A 20,850-nucleotide genomic window follows, 5' to 3' on the forward strand; every position below is an offset into this window, starting at 1 on the left:
ACGACGACGACGTCTTTCATTCTCTATTTTCGCAAAAAAACCAAATTTTTTTTTTTGTTCATCACAAATACAATACCCTTCTTCAATAATGCACTTACTATTTGCAGTATTTATTCTTTTTACACTTCGAAATTATCATCGTTGCACACCAACCACCGACTACCGACTAGTGCTAATGAATAAACAAACAACATCGAATTCGAGTATAGATTTTTGTTTTTTTCTTCTGTTCACTTTGGTAAGAATATGGAAAAGAATATCTTTATCACATATTACGTACATGCTCAAAATCAAAGCAGAGTGATTTATGTATATATGTTGGTTCTTCAATATTATATTCTCTCTGTTACTTATATGGATGTTTTATTAAACTTTTTTCCTATTCTACAAAGTGGTTATATAGGGTTTAAAAGAAATGACCGAACATCATAATTCGTGATTCCACAAGACTATGATTTATAAAAAGAACTAAGTCACATAATCGTTCCATCATTCAATAGACTAAACAAAAAAAAAAAAAAAAAACGGGAGAATATTAAGTATTATAGTAGTGTGACCTCATGGATCAAAACAAGTGGACAAAGATGAAGAATTGATCATGGCAATGAACGGGAATCCTGATGATGCTACAACCGTCTTTAACGGTTTCGCTTCTGTGATAGGTAGATATACGGGCAACGCCTTCCTATACAAACTCGTCGTCATAGATCGATTCAAACCCATGTAATAATCTGCCGGTTTCAAAGTTATATTTTTGGACGTTGAAGATATTCCGAGACTTAGCTCAAGATCGTTGTCCTCATTTCCTGAAACGTTAATGACTTTTCGGTAAATCATGTCGTAGTTTCAATAACTAATCTACAACTAAAGATATGAAGTATAGTGATTTTTTTTAATCAATTAAGTAAGATCTATATATACTAATATATTAAAATTTGAAAGAGAATGATTCTGAAAGGTGTTGCTAGATAGGTTTGGTTTAATCAAATGAAAGGTGTATATCATGTGTTAAAGTGAATTTATGGTTAGGGTTTTTGGCTTCACCTAAATGACATCACAATGATTTATTATGCATATTTACAGTCGTTACCCTACGTTTATAAATTACCTTTATTATGGGCACCCAACTTAATATCCCCTTCTATCTTTCTTATCTCATTGCATTTTGCTGCTGCGGCATTCCATTCCCTATATGAGTATACATTCGTTCACTTTCATTAAATTAACTTACAAATTATATGTGTGAATCATATATGCGATAAATATAAATGAATCATTCGTTCACTTTTAATAGTGAATCAATTTGTACCCACTAGAAGAATCAGAGCGTCGTTATTAAAGATTTGACAGAAAAAAAATTTGAAGTTCTTTAGTAACCGAACCTGTTATGGAAGAGATGGATGTGATCATTTTTCATGTAACTGTTTTTGTATTTAGAACCTCCTCTTGCTAAGCTTGCACTCGCTCGTCTAAGAGTTTGCACAAACTCTTCTTTACTTAAATTCTTCATCTATCATATATCAATTTAAACATCCATATATAGTTTATTAATCGAGGACCAATGTCTATTTAATATATAAACACATACTTAAACCTAATAATTAATTAGCTTAGCTATAATATTTGCAAAAATAAGTTTATATGAAAAAAACCTTTTCAAAGTCCTGTTTGTAATCATCCACGATGAAGTTGATATCTGCTTGGAATCCCCGGAATTTGATAGCAGCTCGGTCGTACGCTCTGATATGTTTTTTAATAAGCCAACTAATATTTCTCTAAAGATGTTGATTTTTTTTCAAAAAAATCTTAAAAAGAAAGAAAATAATTTTGAAAGGACTATTGCTATGCCATATATATGTAACAGCTGTTATAATTTCTTACACCTTGCGGCTGTGTAGGCTGTATCGAAACCACCTGTTTTAAACAAAAAAAAAAAAGACAAAACTGAAAATCTTGCAACATTTGGTTTTCTCTTTTGAGACTTCTCTTAAACAAAAAAGGTGTTTAACCTTAGTATAATACGAAAATAAATAGAAATTAAACCTCATTGATATACGTACTTACCTAAGTAAACCTGTTTTCCACAGTCCCTTACACATAAAATCGCAAAGCCAACTGTTATTTTAAATAATAATAATAAAGATGAATATATTTAATAACTTAAGTCTATAAATGAATACCAAATATGAGATTCCCAACGACCGGTTCGACGGTAAAAAGTGACGCCACGATAATGGGAGCTTCTGGATCTAGGGCCACGTCGGCTCTTCTTCTTCACCACCAACATATCTTGTTTATTTCGTTGCATCGACGACAGGTGTAACCACTCACTCCCGGCGCCGGATAATTCACTCTCCTGAGGAGGACGAGGCATAGGGAGGTCTTGGACGTCTTCTGTTCTATTAAGGATTCCAAATGTAATCAAAGACAAGCTGTTGTTTGAGGGATTATTGGAATCTTCTTCTTCTTCTTCTTCTTCTTCTTGATTGAAGATGGATGTTGGTACTTTGCAGTTTTCATCTCCGTTATGTGTCGACAAGATTCCGAGGTTGAGGTCCAACATGAACCTTTCTTGGAAGGAGTAAACTGGCGTCGTTTGTAGTGATTATTTCGGTGACTCTAGAGACAGAGAGAGAAGAGAGAGTCTACAAAAGAGGGAAAGAAAGAAAGAACCAAAAAGAACGTGGGACGTGTTCAACGCGATTGTCTCTACACTTGCCTTTTATTGCCTACTTTTTCTCAATCATCCCTATTTTAGTATTTTTGTTCATTAATTGATTGCTTTATATGTACTTGTTTTTTCATATTCAAACATGTGTGAGATATCATTATCGATTTAAAAATATTAGAGATACTACTATATATCACCCAAAATATCTAACTCAAATTATTAATTGGTCGTTCTCAATTTCTCATATATTTTCAGTTTCTATATATAGTATTATATATAGGTCCAAATATTATGTAAATGATGAATATTCAGTATATACTGATGAAGATTAATTTGATGTACGGAAATCTTGATCCGACACCAAAATAAACATGTGTATTACATTATTATTATGTTGTCTATATATGATTTATTTTCAAATGTTATTATTTTTTTAATATTTAATATGAAACGAAATTGATATAAACTTATGTGATGTCTAATTTCAGCGATATACGTTGCATATTCTTTCCAGTGCTATCACAGTTAAGTCATTTATATATTAATCTTTTCTAATATCATGCATCACGTTTTTGAGAAATTATGAAACTTATATCACGACGGACTAGGCAATGAGAACATAAATGCAATATGAGGAAGATTTTTATGGTTGTATTTTTTTGTACACCACAACCAAACCATAGAAAATCTTTTTTTTTGATAGATTTGTCAATGAATACAATAATAGAGTGTCAATGGGGACCTATAAAGCGTCGGTCCAATAAAGCCAACTACTACTTTTTCTGTGTGGACGAGAGATAGAGAGAGACAAAACCTTAATTGAAGAGAGAGTGTGACTTTAAACTACTTTATGTCATTCGGTCGTGACACAAATAAACATTCAGCAATCACCAAGTACATGTTTATATGGACACGTAGATGATAAAATAGTTTCCAAAAGATTGATGATAAAATAGTTTGAAAGTACAAAAACTTGATTTGTTTTAAGGAATCTTTTTTTATCCGTCCTTTGCGCTCTAAATCTGGCTTTTCCGTATATGGTAAGACTAAATCTTAATGTTTTCTTCTTCTCATCATCCTCTTTTCTTTAGATTTGTGATTTTTTTTCCCTTTTCTCCAAGAGAAGGAATAATACTATATATGGAAACTCATTGGAAAAACAATTGTAATACCAAATTTGGATGTTGTCACATAGCAAAAAAAGAAACAATTGGCGGTAGATTGAAAAAGGTCACTTGTATATCCCAGTTAAACGTTTTCGATGTCTCAGCGACTTTTCTTGTAAAAATGTAGTAGTAGCCTCGTAGGACGTCTCAACTCACAAATTATCATTGATATTAACGGGTTCAGGAGAGTAAAATTATGAACGATCTTTGTATTTCCATATATAGTAGGGTATAGTATTGTATTGGAATAACAGAGCGATACTTTGAGCAGCATGGCACGGTTAGTGTGATAGTAAAATGACCAACATAATGAACGACGACCTTAAAAGAGGTTGTGCTAATAAACATTTATATATATATTCGTCATGTTTCCAAGCGCTTCACATTTTCAAAATCCCGAGTTAAAACGATGAAACAAGCTGGGACAAAAAGGGTCATCCACATATACCACCACGCAATTTACTTAACCGTCGGTACAGAATCTGAAGCCGAATATATCAAACTTTTGTCACAGAAACTCGTGAGATTGATTTCTTGTGATATTTTCCCTTTTGAGCCATAGCAAAAAGCCAACTATTACTGCTTCTGACACAGGCAAGATTATCATATCCTAAACCGGATGAATTTACTTTCGCCGGGCATGATACGAACCACCACCTCCTTGATGATAATAAAACCGGTGACGAGACCCGCCGCGATTCCCACTGCCTTCCCCGGTACCTCGAGTGAATCCTCTGCCTCCTCCAGGAGTCCAATTCAATATCTGTGTCCCTAACCCATTCGCTTCCTCTTCATCCCTCTCATTGTACTCGAGTACTAACCTCTTTATGTCTTGTTTCTCTTCCAATTCCGCAGCTTCTTTCTGTTTTGTGCTCTGCACTAGCGAACAATCACTCGGGATTAGCATTTGCCTTGTTTGTTGTTTGTTCCCTCTCTTCACCAGGACCTTTACTTGAACCTCTCTTTGCTCTCCGTTCTCTTCATCCAACAATTCTTCTCCATTTTCACCTACTAACCGCCCAAAATGATGATCTTTTCCAGACCCTTCAAAAACACTCATCGGTATTGTCATGTTCAATGCTGGTCTACCACGTAATTCTAGCTTCCTTTGCTCCATGCTCTCCTGCAGTCCACAAAACATATCAGTTCTTAACCATGTTCAAATTCGAACAAATTAGTTCCGTCCTGCATTAGTGTAAATTGGTTTCTCTATCCAGCTAAATTAGAGAATATACAAAAGACTGATCTGAAATTCTGAACTTACCTGAAGTAAAGCCTTGAGTTCTTGATCAAAGTCTGCTAATTCCTCAGGATCTACAGTTACCACCTTTTGCCTAACACGAAATTCGTTATCATCATCAGATCCAGGTCCAACTCCATCATCATAGTCATCCCCATCGTCACTCTCAGATCCCCGGTCATGATTTCCATCATCCAACTCTTCGTTCTGTCCATCTCGGACCACGGAGCCACTACCAGAATCACTGTCGCTTTCTTCTCCGTGAGCTTCTCCATTCTCTCCAATATCTTTTACAACTGACGATGACCTACTTGGAGGCTTTGTGTCTGAGTGTCTTTCTACACTGACTTTGTCTCCTGAAGAATAATGTTCACGCTCTTCCAGCTGCAGTATAGCTGCATTGACTTCCTCAATGGTTGCGTAACGGGTCATACTGGGTCTCAAATTGGCAAATATATCCTGCATTGAGACAGAAGTTAAGACACATTATTTGGTACAGATAGCCTGCACCTTTACAAAAAAACTAATCTCATGTCCCTATATGATAGTGTACAATATTAATTAAGACTAACCTGCAAGTCAAATTCAATATCCAGGGGAAGGTGACCCTTGCTGAGTATGTATCTCTGGAAGTGTATCAAAAATTGATCAAGCCTTTTCTTTGATGAACCTCGATCAAAGTAGTGCCCACAGGTTTCCAGAAGAATGATAACCATCCTGATACGGAAAAAATCTTCTGGTGGATCCAGCACCTCTTGCTAACATCATAACAGTATACGCAACAATCAATCAGTGGAAGAGAAAGACTAAAATTAAGTGAGCGACACATAGCCTTTCCCTAAGATAAAACCAGCAGTTTAACTCTCTCTGTAGGATAAACATGACTTCTGGTTTCAATCATTCCACAGTTTATGTCGACATAATCAGTTTTACAGCATAGTATTCTACATTTGTATATCATGAGGAATACAAAAGAACGTAAGCACGAGAAGAGACATTTTTGTTTTGGATAAAGACGAGAAGAGACATAATTATAAATTTTTAAATGCCAAACCACACAAAGACATGTAAATTCTAATAGAGGGCTGAACTCTGGAAGAGTCTTAGGTTAACGTACCTCTGAAGTATCATGACCATATAAAAGAGTTAAATAAAGCGTCTCGAATATCACAGATGAATCTACGTGCTCATAATTGTACAGCTCCCCTAAAAATCTCATATGGGCTAGTCGCTTCTGTTGTGCCCCATATTCATTCAACTCAAGCCCAACCCTTATCTCCTCCAGGACCTTCAAGAGAAAACAATGTACCACGTTACTTCAGAAAATACACCAAAGATCAAATTAAATGATGCGAGAGTATCTTATACACTGTCCTGATTTCAAACAACATGGTCTCCAAACCTATAGGCATGTTCCTCCTAGCAATTTTCACAGCAAGCTTATTTTAGGCTTTACTGACACGTCAAATTTCACATAAGAAGCAATTCTATTTCAACTTAGACTGCAATTTTCATTTCTATTGACTAAAAGAAGGGAGTTTAGCATCATAGACCTATAAATTGTTGCGGATTTAACGCCATATGTATTAGTCTATTAGATACAGTGGAAAAAGATACCTCATCAACAACAGCCACTGCAAACTCATCATGATGGCGGCTCAAACCAGAAGTCAAGGAAGCAATTAAGTGAATCTGACCATACTTTCCCTTGTGAATCTTCATAAAGCACTTTAAGATGTATTGCTCACATTCACTCCAAGGCAGCTTCCGCAGTTGCTTCAGAACGTTCACAATGGATTCTTTATCAAGATCCGAGAATAGCAGTTTTCGAATATACTGCAGAATTTTAATAAAAGTATAAGAAAAAAAAATCGCCAATACAATTGAACAATGAAAATTATTCGAAAGATAAAAGACATGGAAGTCGGAGTACCTGATGCAATGGTGGACGAACTTTAGAAATTCTTGCTGATCTTTCAGGAGGTTTACAAAGGTAGTAGGCATTTTCTATAAGAGTGCTTTGGCGAGGATCTAAATTCTTGACATTTTTCAGGCGCATCAATATGTCCAGCATATTTGTCATCCTGAGTGAGGTTTCGGGAGATCGATAAAGGAAACGGCCACATGTCTCCAGAAGATGGCAAGCAACATCAATGTTATGATGAGTAAATTCATCTAAGCAAGCCTGCAAAAAAAAAGGGGAAGTGAAGATTTATAGAGTTCGATGGCTCACACCAACGAGATTAGAATCTGTCCGGTAAGAGGATTCAAGTGACTTACTTAATATATTAATTGAAACGTATTTACCATAAGTTCAGAGAATTCAGGAAAAAAACATCTCTCTATAGAACGCATATTGGGTTGAGCAGTTATACCTTTAAACAACTGAATACAAGTCCAGCAGGTACAATTTTAAACTTGCAGAGTTCTCCAATAAATCTGATGTTTCGGATTTTTGTTTCGATATTCATTTGGTCCTGCACAAAATTAAATTTGCAACTACATCAGATGGGCATCACCACATTTGAACACTGTTTATAAGGAAATATTGGGAGTGAAGCTGAGAACAGAGGTATTCACATCAGCAGAGTAAACTGACTTCACCCATGCTCAAAGGTTAAAAGTGCAGTCATAATCAAATGTATTGAAAGTAAAATTACTTACTTCTTATTGACAACAATGCAATAGATCTAGCTAACCTTTTTATGGACCAGAGAATTAAACTCGTCCTCCAACATCTGCACAAGCATAGACGGGATATCCTTCATGCACGTTGCTAGTGTTGCAACCATACGCGAATAGTATCCTAGCAACTCCAGAGATGTCCTAGGGACATTAAATAACGCTTTGACAAGTTTTTTTCTGTTTGTCTTGGAATTCAAATAACAATATTCCACCTGGAAATAAAACCATAGATATAAACAACGGAGAAAAAGGTTCAGCAGAAACAACATCAAATAGAAAACCATTTCACGGACTCTTACCGTTAATTGGTCAATAAGATCACGGCTTACGCAACCAGGTAGTCGTTGTAACAATCTTTCGAAGTTTGCCACGTCAAGACTCTTACCTTTCTCCTTCTCATTTTCCAATTTTTTCTCACTATCCTTTTCTTTCCCTTTTTCCTTCTTAGTATCTTTAGCCTTTTCCTTCTCTACTTCTTCCTTCTCTTTTGGCTGCTCAGTATTTGATCCATCAGCCATACTACCAGAATCAGCAGGAACCTCTGTTATTGTGTCTTCAGTTGTTTGTTGACTTTCGACAATATCAGAGCTAGACTCCTTCAATCAATCCCAATAAAGCATTAAATCAAACATGTAGGCTTTCTATAAAACGATAAGTTAGTTTTTCACAATGAACAAATATGCAGCTCGAAATCTGTCAACAAGCATATCATGTCATTCCAAGGTGACCAATTCAGTGATGATTACCGACCAAGTGTCCTTTATAGTATATCAAAATGGAAAACCATGCACGATCTCACATAGCAACAACAATTGATTTCTTCCAATATCTTAAGAAATCAAGAGGACAGAATACAATGTAGAATGTCACCCACTTACAGATGATTTATCTTTTGCTTTAGCAGATTGCTCGCTTGATTTGGATTCTGCTTCTCCCAATAATACTGCGGGAACAAATGCCCTAGAGAAACAATGCATCAGACATAAGCAATTGAAAACTAAAAGAAAAAGTAAACGCAATACAAAGCCAGATAGTCAAGACTCTTCTAAGAAAATTAAACGCTTTCTGAATGCCACTTGACAACTACACATTTTCCCATATCTTTGTTTGGTAGGAACATAAGTAGGAGCTGACCTCAGATCAGGTAAGCACTCGTAAAATGTCTTAGTGTCTTCGTCGTCCCAAATAGGTTCTGGGGCAGATGTATCTTTTACAGCACCAGAGGGTGAGGCTTCGTCCCCTGCTGTGAGCCTAGTTGTACCATCCTCTGGCATAAGAGGAGGCTGCATATCAAGTGATTCGGCTAAACTGCAACAGGACATAAAAAATTCATAACAAATTATGCAGGGTATATGGAATTAGATGAGAATGCTTAAGCAACTGAGTTTGTCTCCAAACCAATATTTATTAAGCTGTGAATGTTGAAACTGTAGATATTCATGTGCCAGATATCCATTCAAGTCAAAGATGTGGGAGGAAAGGATAAACACCATATATCTAAATGACTTCCAAACTTCAATTCAGAAATATTATAAGGTTTCCAGTGAATCGGTAAGCACATGTCACAACATACATATCGATTAAATGATTATAATTATGACATATTTCCAAGGTTTTCTGCAAGTAAGTCCATAACAGTTAGACCCAACAAGAACAAGAAAACCTAGTAGATTTATACGAATGGTCAACTTACGATGAGATATTTCGATAGAGATGGTCATATGATTTCCTCAGCTTTTCATACGAAGATGCACTGTCTTCACTAAGCTCCCCTTTAGCATTTACCAGTTTCGCATTGTCCTTCTCCATTTGGTGAAGTAACTGTTAAAAACAAAAAAACTGTTAGAAAGATACTACAGAAAAAGGGAAAACTAGCAACATGCAAAAGAAAAAGAAAAGGAGGAAATATAACATATTCAGGCAAGAAAAATATCGATAAAAAGTTCCTGCACATAAGCACATGGCAAACGATTGGGGATCTAACCTTGTGTTCAGACTGAAGGAGATCTGCAAGAGCATCATAATATGTGTTGAAAGCTTTCTTAAAACTCTTTTTCTGATCAGCAGTTACGCCGAGACCCTTGAAAAACTAGAGTAAACATTAGTCACATTTAGCCAAGTAACGAAAAATATGGAGGTACAGATTAAGTTGATCTCCAAACCTACTTACATCTTCGTCTAGTCCAGAAATAGGAAGCCCCAGAAAAACTCTTCCTTGCCGAGCAAAACTGGCAAGAAGTGTCAGATTTGTTTGGGTCGTATCTCTGTCTTTCAGTTGTTCAACACTGGTAAGATCCTTAATAATATTAATAAAGATGTTACTATCTTCAATTACTCCAACATAGTAAAGCTCCAGAAGAAGTTTTAGGGTACTGCGCTTTTTCATGGCCTTTGAGTTTTTATCCGCTTCTAAATCTTCGGTAGATTTTCCAGGAAAGAAGACTTTCAAGAGCCCTTGTGTTAGACTAGGAGAAAATTCTTTATACCTCTGATGAAGTAGCGAGCAAATCTGTCAAAATAAATGGATGGTTAGCTTTGAAACGAAACTCTGAGCAGAGAGCACTGCCGTATGCTACTTTATATGCTCCATAAGAAATAACAAACTGAAACGAGACCCAACTATCATCTAAACTAAGAGAACAAGATATCATTCAACAGAAACCTAAACTGGGATAGGGGAACTGACATACCAAATATTTGAAAGCTTTAGAAACTATCTATAACAACTACTGAATATCTCAATGAAACATGTTGATGGCGAGAGTCGCACGAATAACATAAGAAAAAAGGTCACTGATCTACTCCAATCCATGACATCCTAACAATAACAGTAGATAACTTTCTTACGAAGAAAAAACCAAGATAACAACAAGAGAACATGTCTGAAAAAAGAAAGCGGTAAGAGCAAAAGCAGGGCTTAAAAAAAAACAAAAGAACAAGATAGGAAAGAGCAAGGCAAAACCTGAACAGCAGCTTGAATATCAGAGCTTCTGAGCTTAGCCTCACAGATGGCAGTAACAGCTTCACTAACAAACTTGCTAAGATTAACACCTCGCAGATCATCCATCAACCCTTCTCGCAACTCCTCATTAATCTGCTTTAACTTCTTGATAACTGCTGTATTCCGCTTAATACTAGAATCAAGAGTCCTAAGATATGCCGTATCTGTAAAGATGGAGGACTCGGTCTCAGTAACAACTCTATTCATAAATAGAATCATCCTAAGAATAGTGGAGAAACCACAAATAGTTCAATTCCACCTCTATTATTAAGAAGCAGGAAACTAAAATATTCCAATGAAACTAACCAGGTCGTTCAGGATTGAGATTATTTTGACGAAGAGTCATTTTAGCTTCAATTGACTTCTTAATCTCTTCAATCCGAGCAAGAGCTTCCTGAAAAAAAATAACATCGAATTAAGCATGAGGAATCAAATTTTCGATTTCATCGAGAGCAAAAGAACCATCCGAAATCTGGAAATCAAATCAAACCTCGTCGTCTTGTTTCTCGCTGTTGTGGATTTCATCTTCTGGATGATCCATTAGGGTTCAGATTGATCAAGCCGTCGGAAATTTTCGAAAGCAACTGATCACTTTTTTTTTTCGATCGGACTTAGGTTTAACTTTGAGTGTTCCCGGATAAAGAGAGAGAGATTGATAGAAAAAAATAACTAACAAAAGGAGAGAAAGCCCGAAACGGGTCAATAAGACCCAATTTAAACGGGTTTTGCCCGGCATGTATATTTCCTAAACCAAACCGGTAATTTTTCCATTAATTAATCAAACCGGAAAAAGACATGACACGTGTTCGTCACGAGCCAAAAAGCAAAACAGTTCTTCGTCTTCTTCGTCGTCTTTGGTCCCTTGATGACACACTGGGGACGAATCACGAATCGTTAAGCATACGACAACAATCATGGCCGTATCTCACCGTCTATTTAGACCGGCGACGAAGACGGTGAAGAATACTCTTTCTTCTTTCTTCATTAGGTCTCTTTCTTCTTCTTCTTCTTCTTCTTCTGGGCCTTCGCTGGACCCCAAAATCGATCTCGAGGAGGCTGCGGCACAGCTCGAGAAGTCTTCGTCTTCGTCTCCGTCTCCGTCTCCTTCTCCATACAAAGGCAGAAATTTTCACTGGGTGTTTCTTGGATGTCCCGGTGTTGGTAAAGGAACGTATGCCTCTCGTCTCTCTTCTCTCCTCGGCGTTCCTCATATTGCCACTGGTGATCTCGTTCGCGATGAGCTCTCCTCTTCTGGATTACTCTCATCTCAGGTTAGGTTTCCTTGTAGCTGTATGGCTCTGTTTCGTTAAAAATCATTCTCAATAGAGAGATTCTGAATCTAGGCATAGAGAGATCAATAGTCCTGTGATGTTTTAACTTTGATGTTCGATGATATTTTATAAGCCTAGCTGCATAATCTTGGGTTGTGTCTGTTGAGAGACAGTGTTCAATCTCCATCTCTGTTCTTACTCACTAAAGTCCCTGCTATTGCATATTTGTCAGTCTTACTTTGGTCTCACTGAAACCTCATTTTGATGTCTTTGGGGTCTAAATGTTGAATTTTTTTTTTGCTAGTCTCCACATACGTCATCAACATGCTGTTCTAAGATCAGATTTGTTTCATGTGAAATGAGATTTCTTTTGGTATTAGAATGATCAAGGACGTATAACGAGTTTTGGGGTTGTATATATCTCTTGTGTAGAACTAGAACAGGGGTTGAATCATTGAGCTTATTATATGTTATAAGAGACAATGTGTTCTTGTGAGGTGATTAGCATATTTGTAATTGTTGTTGCTGCACTGGTGTAGCTAAAGGAGCTTGTTAACCAAGGGAAATTGGTTCCTGACGAATTCATCATTAGTTTGTTATCAAAACGACTCGAAGCTGGCAAAGAGAAGGGTGAATCTGGATACATTCTTGATGGTTTTCCACGAACTGTTACACAAGCGGTGAGCATTTTTGTTGACAATTTGTAAATTCTGCGGCTAATAGAAATTTTGTTTGTTGGTTGACAAACTTTGACATCCTCTCTGTTTCTGTTTTTTTTATTGGTTGTCTTGTAGGAAATTCTGGAGGGAGTGACTAATATTGATCTGGTTATAAACTTGAAGCTTCGAGAAGAGGCATTACTTGCGAAATGTCTAGGAAGAAGAATTTGCAGCGAGTGTGGTGCTAACTATAATGTTGCGTGCATTGATATCAAAGGTGATAATAAAGATAGTCCTAGAATGTATATGCCTCCGCTTCTTCCTCCGCCAAACTGTGAATCAAAGCTTATAACCCGAGCTGATGACACCGAAGAAGTCGTCAAGGAAAGACTCCGAATTTACAACATAATGGTAACTTTTTTTCTTCTTCTTTCTACGTTCATGAGTCATATACTCTTGACAGATTCAAACAATGTTTTTTCCTCGTTTGCAGACCCAACCAGTGGAGGAATTTTACAGGAAGCGCGGGAAGCTGTTGGAATTTGAATTACCTGGTGGAATCCCGGAGTCATGGTCAAAACTTCTTAGAGCGTTACACCTTGAAAACGATAAAGAGTCTGCAATGGCCTAATATCTCTTTGATCTCTCTCTATATTTTATGATTGAATCAACAACTTGTACTACATTCTTTGCTCGAGCAATCCCCTCGTGCATATATTTGCGTAGGGTAGATAATAAAAGACTTACATGTCCCATTATGGTTGATTGATACATATATTATATAGTTGAAGTTCGTTTGTGGATTCTGCTCCACTATAGATAGTTGAAAACTCTTTGTCATACAAACAGAGGTTGACTTGAAACAAATTGTTTCTATATGCGTACCAAAGAAATTGTGTAATCCAATATATCTACTTGTTATGTGGAGAATCTAATGGGCAATTTGTATAACTATATACCTTACGGAGTGTCGCAGTGTCTTAGAGCTTTGTGTCATTTTCTTCTGCTATGCAGTTTATGTTTTGTCCTGTTGATGATGGCTTCTCGTCGTTAACTTGCTCCTTAGATTTTTCATGAGTAGTGTTCTGCAATCGCAGGTCAGAAAGGCCTTGTTAATGTGAGCACTAGATTCAGATGTAACAAGATATATTAACTATTGGTTTTGAAGACCACAACAAAAAGACCAAAGAAACTCCATATCTGCAGTTACATATACTAAACTCTTATCTTGAAGCAGTCATATACAATGTATGAGAGAAAGAGGAAGACTACCTTGGTCCTTGGATAAGGTTCTAAAGACTGACCATGACTGGCAAATCTTGCTTCAGTTGCCTGAAAAGTTTCAGAAAACAAATGGTGACGTAATGTAAATGGAAAATCTAGTTTTGTTTTCTACACCAAGTTTACATGATATATGCCACGGAAACAGACCGTGGTGAAGGATGTGCTTTAACTTGGCCAGATTGATACTGCAAAGTCGCCTCCAACATAGACTCTGCCATTACCGCCCTCTCCTCCATCTCAGCGAGCGCAGCAACAGCTTCCTCATACTTTTCCTACACCATTAGCATTATCATACTGAGAATAACTTCTTTTCCCCTCAAATATGTGTATACTGAGACAAATAAACGATAGCAAGATATATCCTCATAAAGTAAACATGTCACAAGGTATCATGCTAAAGAAGAACCATCAAGCTCGAAATTTTATAGAAGGAATTATTAGGCGTAACTATTTCTTTAGTAAGTAGAGAAGTCACTGGATAAATCAGACACTTACTTGACCACACACACACCAAAAATAGAGGGCAGCAGTTAAAACTCTTTGAAACAGATAAGGCAACACACTGTCATCAATAGTTGTAGTTAATGCAAAATTTCTAACCTGAAGCGCTTCAGCAGCATTTCTCTGAGCTGCTGCATCCTGCTCAGCAAGTCTCCGTGTGTCTTCTGTTACTTTATGCTCTTGCTCCATTCGCATCAAGACCTTCATAAATTTCAAGTGGTCTTAGAATTACCATACACTGAATTGCAATAGAAGGGAGAAATTTGACAAGTAGACAAGTTGCAAGTGCAAACCTGTATCATAGCACCTTCTTGCTCCCTCTTATCAGAAACAATTCTTCGAAGCTCTGCCACCTCTTGCTCTAACTGCTCAATCTACCCAAAATTTATGTTCAATAGCATTAAACAAGTCAGACTATTTAAAATAGAATGAACAAACATCTTCCTTATACATGACAACATAGATATGAAACAACTGAACGTACACCAAATGCTCAATTAGGAAACAGAGTTTCAAATCACACATGGGAATACCTTAGCACTCAGTTGACGCCGATTGTCTTGTTTGACCATCTCCATGAGAGCTACCTCCAACTCTTCAGCTCTATAATAACATAGGTAGGTAACGATCGAGGGATAATGAGGAGATATATAAAAGTTCACGAGTGACTTCAATATCCAAATTCATATACAAAGCTAAAAGATTAACCTTAGTACAGCTGATCTTTTCTCCTCAAGCAACTTGTAGAGTTCACGCTTCAAACAAAAAACCTACAATAATTGTAGGCAATTGTTATTATTCTAAGTTGACATTGCAATTACTTGTGCTAACTCCAACAAAAAAGAAAGGATGACACAAATTACCTGTCCTTGAAGATCTTGAATACAATCTATCTCTCCATTCCCAGTTAGGTTAATAAAGACTTCGTCTGCATTACTAAATCCTGATTGGGAACGAGATAAACTCCTATTTGACAATGAGGCTTTGCTAGAATCCACTAAAACAGATTTTGGGTCTTGCTTAGGACTATGCAATTTGGTTGCAGGGTCTTTCGAATCCCTCCAAGCTTGAAGATCCTTTAATCTTTCCTCATATGCAGCTACCACAGCTGGTCTGTGTTTGCTTCTTAATTCCTGCAATCTACTTTCATGTACATTTTGGTAACCCATGGAAGCAGTTAAAACGAGCTGGCTGCTATCAAATGTTGAACCAGTCATTGATTGTAGCAAAGTAACAGCATCTCCAGTGTCCTTGGTTGTAACCAATGCAGGACCTGATATGGAAAATATAAGAAATTAAGAGCAAGTCCGTTGATTAATACTATATGTTCAGAGAGTCCACAAAACTTATCACTTAAATCAAACAGACACTTAGGTTTAGGAGTACCATAAAATTCCATCAATGCGAGCGCTGTTCTGAAAAGCATAACACGATTTCCTTCAAATAGAAGCACATCCCACACTCTGAGAACTGTTATACCGAATAATATATATTAGACTGACATTCAGAATATTTACAGCAAAGAGAAACGCAAGAGAATATTAATAATATTTCAATTTCTAAAACCTGACCACTTTCCCACGGAAGCATATTAATGAAGATGGAAAGAAACCATGGCCCTGTAACACAAGCCACCTGAACTCCAAGATAATCTAGATGATGAACTGCAGAAAGACAGAAATCACAAAGAACATTAGCACCAACTGCAAGTTTTGGTACGATGAAACAAGCCAATGAAAAAACTAACCCAATTTAGGGAATCTTTCTCGAATTAACTCCTCCAGAACTCGTTGGTCGACCTGGTAAAAGATTTCATATACAGGAACAAACAAATAATGATTCAATTGTTGAGGGAATACTCAAAAAAATTATGATGCTATCACTAATCTACTCAAAAAGATAGAAATGCAGTACAAAATACAAAAAAAACAAATACTAATATTTACCTGGGACTCTATCATCTCTTCTGAATAATAATCATTAAAATAGTCATCAATGATGCCTATCAGCGACCTTCAAATCAGAAATGATACTGAGTTAATTTACACATTTATTAAAAAAGAAGATTTGAGGAGTGAGCTAACAGTGGTTAATATTCAACCAAAGAAAATGAACTCATAGGTACATGAACTTCACACAGATCCAACGAAATGGGTTTATATTGATAAACAATATTAGGAGTTAGAGAGTAGTTTCAAAACATACCAAAAGGCATTCTCTTCGGGCATCAGAAGTAATAAAAGTGCAGCGAAGAAATTCATGGCCTGCACATGATTTATTGATACAAGATAACAAATAACTGAGATGTTCTTTTCTGCGAGCATGTCACCGTCACCATACTAGAATACAAGAGTGACAGAATTTAATAACCGAATACCTGACAGTATCCAACAGATGGATTATGCCTAGCATAGGCAGTTAGCAACCGCCGCAGAGCATTTCTGAAATCATCATCTAGGGCAGGATGACCTGGAAATGTCCGAGGTAAATCCTATACTTGAAATAAGCAACCATTTGAGAAAAATGACCAGAAATATGATCAATGGGAGTCCAGCACTGCATTACTAGTTTAGACTATGCTTGATATCAAGTATTGGAGTATAAGACAGTTGCTAACCTTTTCTATCTGTCCTTTCCATTTTTCCACAACAGCGAGGGGGTCTGTACTTGAACCTTTCTCATCTGCATGCTGCATGTGCTCCTGTTCTATGCCGTTTCCTAGACTATCAGCAGCTAGCAGATTTTGGTAATAATTCTTGACCCGACGTTTCTTAACGCCCACAAATGCTTGCCAGAGCTGAATATTTGTATATATACTTTCAGATTATTGAGCAGGAAATAAGTATATACTGTAATAAGAAGTAAATACTAATAGTTGGAAAATGATAAACAAGATAGACAAGAGAAGGAAATAATCCAGAATGACAAAGGTTTATTACCTCACCCCTCAGAGCCATAGGTGTACCGCCACGAACAAGGACTTCAAGTTCTTCTTTCCAGGGGCAAGCAGATACTGTATCAGCAGAAGCAGACATGCTGGAGACACTTGTACCATCTGCACCATCCTGAAATGGATCTGATCTCTCCATATCAAAAAACTCGTCTTCAGAATCATTCTCAGTTACTCCCTTTGAAGATTTGATCCCACCAGTTGAAGGTAAAGAATTAAATTTCTGAACTTCTTGGTCGCCATTTGAGGAATCCTCCTTCATTTTGATACGGACACTCATCAAGTCCTCAATTGCTTGAAGAGAAGGTCTGATCTCGGTCCATAACTGAACTTTCGTCTCTGCATTGGGAACTTCATCTTCCTCTCTCACATTTCCAGGAGTTAAATCACAATCTGGCTGTTCAGTATTCAAATCTTCTCTGTCGGCTCCCTTGCTTAACTCCTCTTGTTTTGTATTGTCACTCTCACTTGGATGTACATGCTTATTTTCAGATAATCCATTCACAGGTGACACGCCAGATTCTGCATGATCTTTCAGGAAATTGCTCCACCTGGTCGACCTCTCCTCTTCTTCCCCCTGCAGTTTATCAGCAACGAGCCCATCTATGGTTAAGGTAAAAGATCAAGTAAACGAGTGACAGCGACACTGCATATTTCAAGCATTTGATCAGGAACACTAAGTGAAATTCTAAGTTTAGTTCACTTGAACCTTGTAGATGTTAACATACTCTCGGTATTGTTGCACATGCTGAGGCCTCACAGAAAAACCATATGCATCCCTGTTCATAAAACCAACCACATTTAACTTCCTCAGTACTAAAACAGCAAATATCAACTTTTGAAGGGACAATTAATGTATGTTCAATGTTCATTCTAGTAACTAAAAGAGCAAATCAAGATCAAGTATCATCCAAATACTCAACTAGTGATCATAAGGACAACACTTTGCTAAGCAAATCGAGAGCAGAGAGACTAACTGAGAAACCGCAATTGGAAAAAAATTCCTCAAAAGTAGTAAAGTAGAAACAGAAACACAAAGAGCTAGACAATGTCGGAACATAAAAGCTCTAAAGACGATACCTTTTGTGGTCGGATGCGAAAAGATGATTCACGGGCTTGGAAACGGCGTCGGCGATCATTATTCACTTAGTCGGGCGGAGAACGAGATCTCTCCGAGTGAAGTCGGTGAGAGAGTTGAAAAAAGGTTGCTGAGCGAAGAAGAAGAAGAAGAAGATCCGATAGAGCAAGCAACACTACTTAATTGATCATCATTTACACGCGACTGAAGTTGAAAAAGAGGATGAAGCTACAGTGTAAAGACTAGAGAGAGAGAGAGAGACAGAGACGAAGAAAAAGGTCCGAGATTGTATTATGTGAGGACGTTATTACATACTTTATTTGTTTCTTTTACTTATCATCAATTCCCCGAAACTTTTGGCCTTCTTTGCAAAATATACCTTAACCCTTCAAAATCCAAGTCAGGAGAAGTCACCTGCCCGTCGTGTAAAAAATCTCCTTAACTGCTTCCAATATGTTTTCCTGCATTTCACATTGCAATCGTGTGATGAAGTTAGGTTCTGCGGTTTTGGATCCAGTTGCAGGATAAGGTGTGGTAGACTTTGTCTTTCTTGCAGTAAAGACCTCTTTTGACGGTAATATAATTCAGTTGCAGAATATGTCATATGATACATTTGTAGATTACTACTATTGTCAGCAGCAGTAATAGAATGGGCTGCATCTTAAATCACCACACCAAAAACATCCATCTCTGATATGATGATAGTGGTGCCTGAGCTTTCATATATATCTTCAAAGGACAGAAAGAAACATTTCATTGTTGTGATGAATACTAATCGATAATCTTACTACAAAGAAGGCAAAAAAAGCTTAGCTGCTTAAAATACAAATTCATATAAAAAGGCTTCCTATTAATTAGCAATCAACACTTAGGCAATCAACAACAGAGCAATCAATAATTGTAGCATTACTACTATTGTTCAGACAAACACTACCAGTTTTTCCACAAGGTTCTCGAGCTGATACAGTATTAGCATCAATTAAACAATCATACTTGTGGGACTCTTGGAGCTTAAAATCAGTGCTTCTTTATTTTTGCCTCAACCAGTTTTCAGTCATGGTCAGCTGTACGTGGCGCTCTCACGTGTAACATCTCTTACAGGTTTAAGCATTCTAAAACCCTGTAATGATGCAGAGAAGACAGTAAAAAATATTGTCTACAAGGAAATATACAACCGGCTACCTTGAAATTAAGGCCAGATCCGATATTTCATTTTATATGTTTTTGGAGAAATCAACTTCAGTTTTGGTTTGGATTAATGTATTTCTTTCTATATAGAGTTATGGACTAATTCATCATAAAAGCAAGTAATAAAAACCAAAGACACATAACCTCTGAATCAATCTTAAGTCAAAAGGAAGAGCAGATATATATGACAAGTGATGGCTAGATTTTGTGTCGGTGGTTGAACGTGAAGCAGGATTCTGGCGTTAATAAGAAAGAAGCATAGATGGATGAACAACTAACTTAACCAAAAGGCATAACCTATACTATCAAATTCTCCGACAGACAGTAATCAAATTAATCCCCAATTCATTTCATCAAAAGGGAAGAAGAAGAAGAATATTGAAAAAAGAAGCTTACAGTGCTGTGGAACGAAATCCCAATTACTAATTGATATGATCATTTATCTAATCCTCGGCCTTCTTGGTAGTGTCGGCAGCCAACTTCACCCATTTCCCTAGCGTGTCCTTAATCGAACCAATCGTATTTGCCACCAAACCAATATCAATCATAGGATTAGGATGCGAATATCGGATAGAAAATAAAAGAAGAAGACAGGGGCAGGATAAACGTAAGGATTCAACTCAGTCTTGTGAATTGTCGTAGGTGAGTCGTGAAGAGACGATGTTTTTGATTCTCTGTATTTGACTTATGCAACACCACTCATCTGGTTTGTTAAGTTTTTATTTTTTATACTTTAATATATTCTTATCATCACCGAAGGAAAAGAAAAAAAAGAGAACACAATACACATGTGTACTTTATATTGGTAGTTTAGTAGTTTTTTCTTTTTTTGGTATAAAGTATAGTAGTTATTTATAATGTTTTGTCAAAATATTTCTAATATTTCTAAATTTATTAATAGGCTAATAAAAAATTCTAACATTTTTAAATTTGATATTTCTAATAGCAAGCAAGAGAAAATGACACATCATATTTCTATAATGTTTTTATACAATTCTACTATTAATTTTATTTAAATTTTTCAAATAAAAATTACATGAATAAATGTTAATAAAATTTTATAAAAAATTATGTAAAATTGAATAAAAATAGAACACTATAGTAATTTATTTTATTATTAAATATCAATGTATAGCTATTAGACAAAAAAATATTA

At 36.5% G+C, this 20,850-nt stretch overlaps 4 protein-coding genes across 17 annotated transcripts; 1 reads left to right on the top strand and 3 right to left on the bottom strand.

Moving 5' to 3' along the window:
• Nucleotides 1-432: 432 nt before the first annotated feature.
• LOC104792742 (AP2-like ethylene-responsive transcription factor SNZ) lies at nucleotides 433-2,759 on the bottom strand. The gene is made up of 7 exons (XM_019246992.2): nucleotides 2,181-2,759; nucleotides 2,065-2,090; nucleotides 1,884-1,914; nucleotides 1,653-1,740; nucleotides 1,383-1,510; nucleotides 1,109-1,188; nucleotides 433-806 (listed from the first exon to the last, which is right to left on the bottom strand). The coding sequence occupies exons 1-7, from the start codon at nucleotides 2,561-2,563 to the stop codon at nucleotides 559-561; spliced, it is 984 nt and encodes a 327-aa protein (XP_019102537.1). The 5' UTR covers nucleotides 2,564-2,759; the 3' UTR covers nucleotides 433-558.
• A 1,410-nt stretch (nucleotides 2,760-4,169) lies between these two features.
• On the bottom strand, nucleotides 4,170-11,402 carry LOC104792743 (regulator of nonsense transcripts UPF2). Of its 2 annotated transcripts, none has more exons than XM_087454576.1 (17): nucleotides 11,254-11,402; nucleotides 11,070-11,157; nucleotides 10,725-10,927; nucleotides 9,933-10,271; nucleotides 9,747-9,851; nucleotides 9,456-9,583; nucleotides 8,897-9,070; nucleotides 8,641-8,722; nucleotides 8,062-8,358; nucleotides 7,777-7,974; nucleotides 7,453-7,554; nucleotides 7,011-7,262; nucleotides 6,695-6,913; nucleotides 6,195-6,365; nucleotides 5,650-5,835; nucleotides 5,102-5,536; nucleotides 4,170-4,960 (listed from the first exon to the last, which is right to left on the bottom strand). In XM_087454576.1, exons 1-17 carry the CDS (start codon nucleotides 11,302-11,304, stop codon nucleotides 4,463-4,465), a joined length of 3,528 nt encoding a protein of 1,175 aa, XP_087310702.1. In that variant the 5' UTR covers nucleotides 11,305-11,402; the 3' UTR covers nucleotides 4,170-4,462. The 2 variants fall into 2 exon arrangements, with proteins under 2 accessions (XP_087310702.1, XP_087310704.1); XM_087454578.1 differs by having other exon boundaries at nucleotides 9,747-9,842; nucleotides 11,254-11,392.
• A 163-nt stretch (nucleotides 11,403-11,565) lies between these two features.
• On the top strand, nucleotides 11,566-13,523 carry LOC104792745 (putative adenylate kinase 6, chloroplastic). The gene is made up of 4 exons (XM_010518963.3): nucleotides 11,566-12,034; nucleotides 12,574-12,714; nucleotides 12,829-13,104; nucleotides 13,187-13,523. Exons 1-4 carry the CDS (start codon nucleotides 11,678-11,680, stop codon nucleotides 13,322-13,324), a joined length of 912 nt encoding a protein of 303 aa, XP_010517265.1. The 5' UTR covers nucleotides 11,566-11,677; the 3' UTR covers nucleotides 13,325-13,523.
• LOC104792744 (uncharacterized) lies at nucleotides 13,426-20,429 on the bottom strand. 13 transcript variants are annotated; one of them, XM_087454589.1, is made up of 22 exons: nucleotides 20,091-20,404; nucleotides 19,500-19,626; nucleotides 19,070-19,235; nucleotides 18,822-18,967; nucleotides 18,509-18,710; nucleotides 18,138-18,207; nucleotides 17,418-18,005; nucleotides 17,096-17,275; nucleotides 16,856-16,969; nucleotides 16,684-16,742; nucleotides 16,425-16,491; nucleotides 16,226-16,277; nucleotides 16,050-16,142; nucleotides 15,865-15,948; nucleotides 15,342-15,751; nucleotides 15,187-15,248; nucleotides 15,012-15,081; nucleotides 14,772-14,852; nucleotides 14,578-14,679; nucleotides 14,125-14,249; nucleotides 13,966-14,025; nucleotides 13,426-13,778 (listed from the first exon to the last, which is right to left on the bottom strand). In XM_087454589.1, exons 5-21 carry the CDS (start codon nucleotides 18,565-18,567, stop codon nucleotides 13,986-13,988), a joined length of 2,256 nt encoding a protein of 751 aa, XP_087310715.1. In that variant the 5' UTR covers nucleotides 18,568-18,710; nucleotides 18,822-18,967; nucleotides 19,070-19,235; nucleotides 19,500-19,626; nucleotides 20,091-20,404; the 3' UTR covers nucleotides 13,426-13,778; nucleotides 13,966-13,985. The 13 variants fall into 13 exon arrangements, 10 of the variants coding, with proteins under 10 accessions (XP_087310715.1, XP_087310712.1, XP_087310713.1 ...); XM_087454586.1 differs by having other exon boundaries at nucleotides 19,441-19,626; nucleotides 20,091-20,399; XM_087454587.1 differs by lacking the exon at nucleotides 19,070-19,235 and having other exon boundaries at nucleotides 20,091-20,429.
• Nucleotides 20,430-20,850: the final 421 nt, after the last annotated feature.

Source organism: Camelina sativa, chromosome 6 (assembly GCF_030686135.1).
Source record: "Camelina sativa cultivar CO46 ecotype springtype chromosome 6, ASM3068613v1".
NCBI lineage: Eukaryota > Viridiplantae > Streptophyta > Magnoliopsida > Brassicales > Brassicaceae > Camelina > Camelina sativa.

Excerpts from the sequence above, each read along its gene's own strand:
- LOC104792742 (XM_019246992.2), bottom strand. The coding sequence starts at position 2,563 with ATGTTGGACCTCAACCTCGGAATCTTGTCGACACATAACGGAGATGAA. Across the intron at positions 1,741-1,883 it reads ACAGCCTACACAGCCGCAAG|AGCGTACGACCGAGCTGCTA; the intron begins GTGTAAGAAATT and ends AAAACATATCAG. Across the intron at positions 1,189-1,382 it reads ATCCATCTCTTCCATAACAG|GGAATGGAATGCCGCAGCAG; the intron begins GTTCGGTTACTA and ends ATACTCATATAG.
- LOC104792743 (XM_087454576.1), bottom strand. The coding sequence starts at position 11,304 with ATGGATCATCCAGAAGATGAAATCCACAACAGCGAGAAACAAGACGAC. Across the intron at positions 7,555-7,776 it reads ATTCTCTGGTCCATAAAAAG|GACCAAATGAATATCGAAAC; the intron begins GTTAGCTAGATC and ends AATTTTGTGCAG. Across the intron at positions 6,366-6,694 it reads CAGTGGCTGTTGTTGATGAG|GTCCTGGAGGAGATAAGGGT; the intron begins GTATCTTTTTCC and ends TTTCTCTTGAAG.
- LOC104792745 (XM_010518963.3), top strand. The coding sequence starts at position 11,678 with ATGGCCGTATCTCACCGTCTATTTAGACCGGCGACGAAGACGGTGAAG. Across the intron at positions 12,715-12,828 it reads CACGAACTGTTACACAAGCG|GAAATTCTGGAGGGAGTGAC; the intron begins GTGAGCATTTTT and ends GTTGTCTTGTAG. Across the intron at positions 13,105-13,186 it reads TCCGAATTTACAACATAATG|ACCCAACCAGTGGAGGAATT; the intron begins GTAACTTTTTTT and ends CCTCGTTTGCAG.
- LOC104792744 (XM_087454580.1), bottom strand. The coding sequence starts at position 18,567 with ATGATCGCCGACGCCGTTTCCAAGCCCGTGAATCATCTTTTCGCATCC. Across the intron at positions 14,680-14,771 it reads AAGAAGGTGCTATGATACAG|GTCTTGATGCGAATGGAGCA; the intron begins GTTTGCACTTGC and ends AAATTTATGAAG. Across the intron at positions 14,026-14,100 it reads GTTTCCGTGGCATATATCAT|GCAACTGAAGCAAGATTTGC; the intron begins GTAAACTTGGTG and ends GAAACTTTTCAG.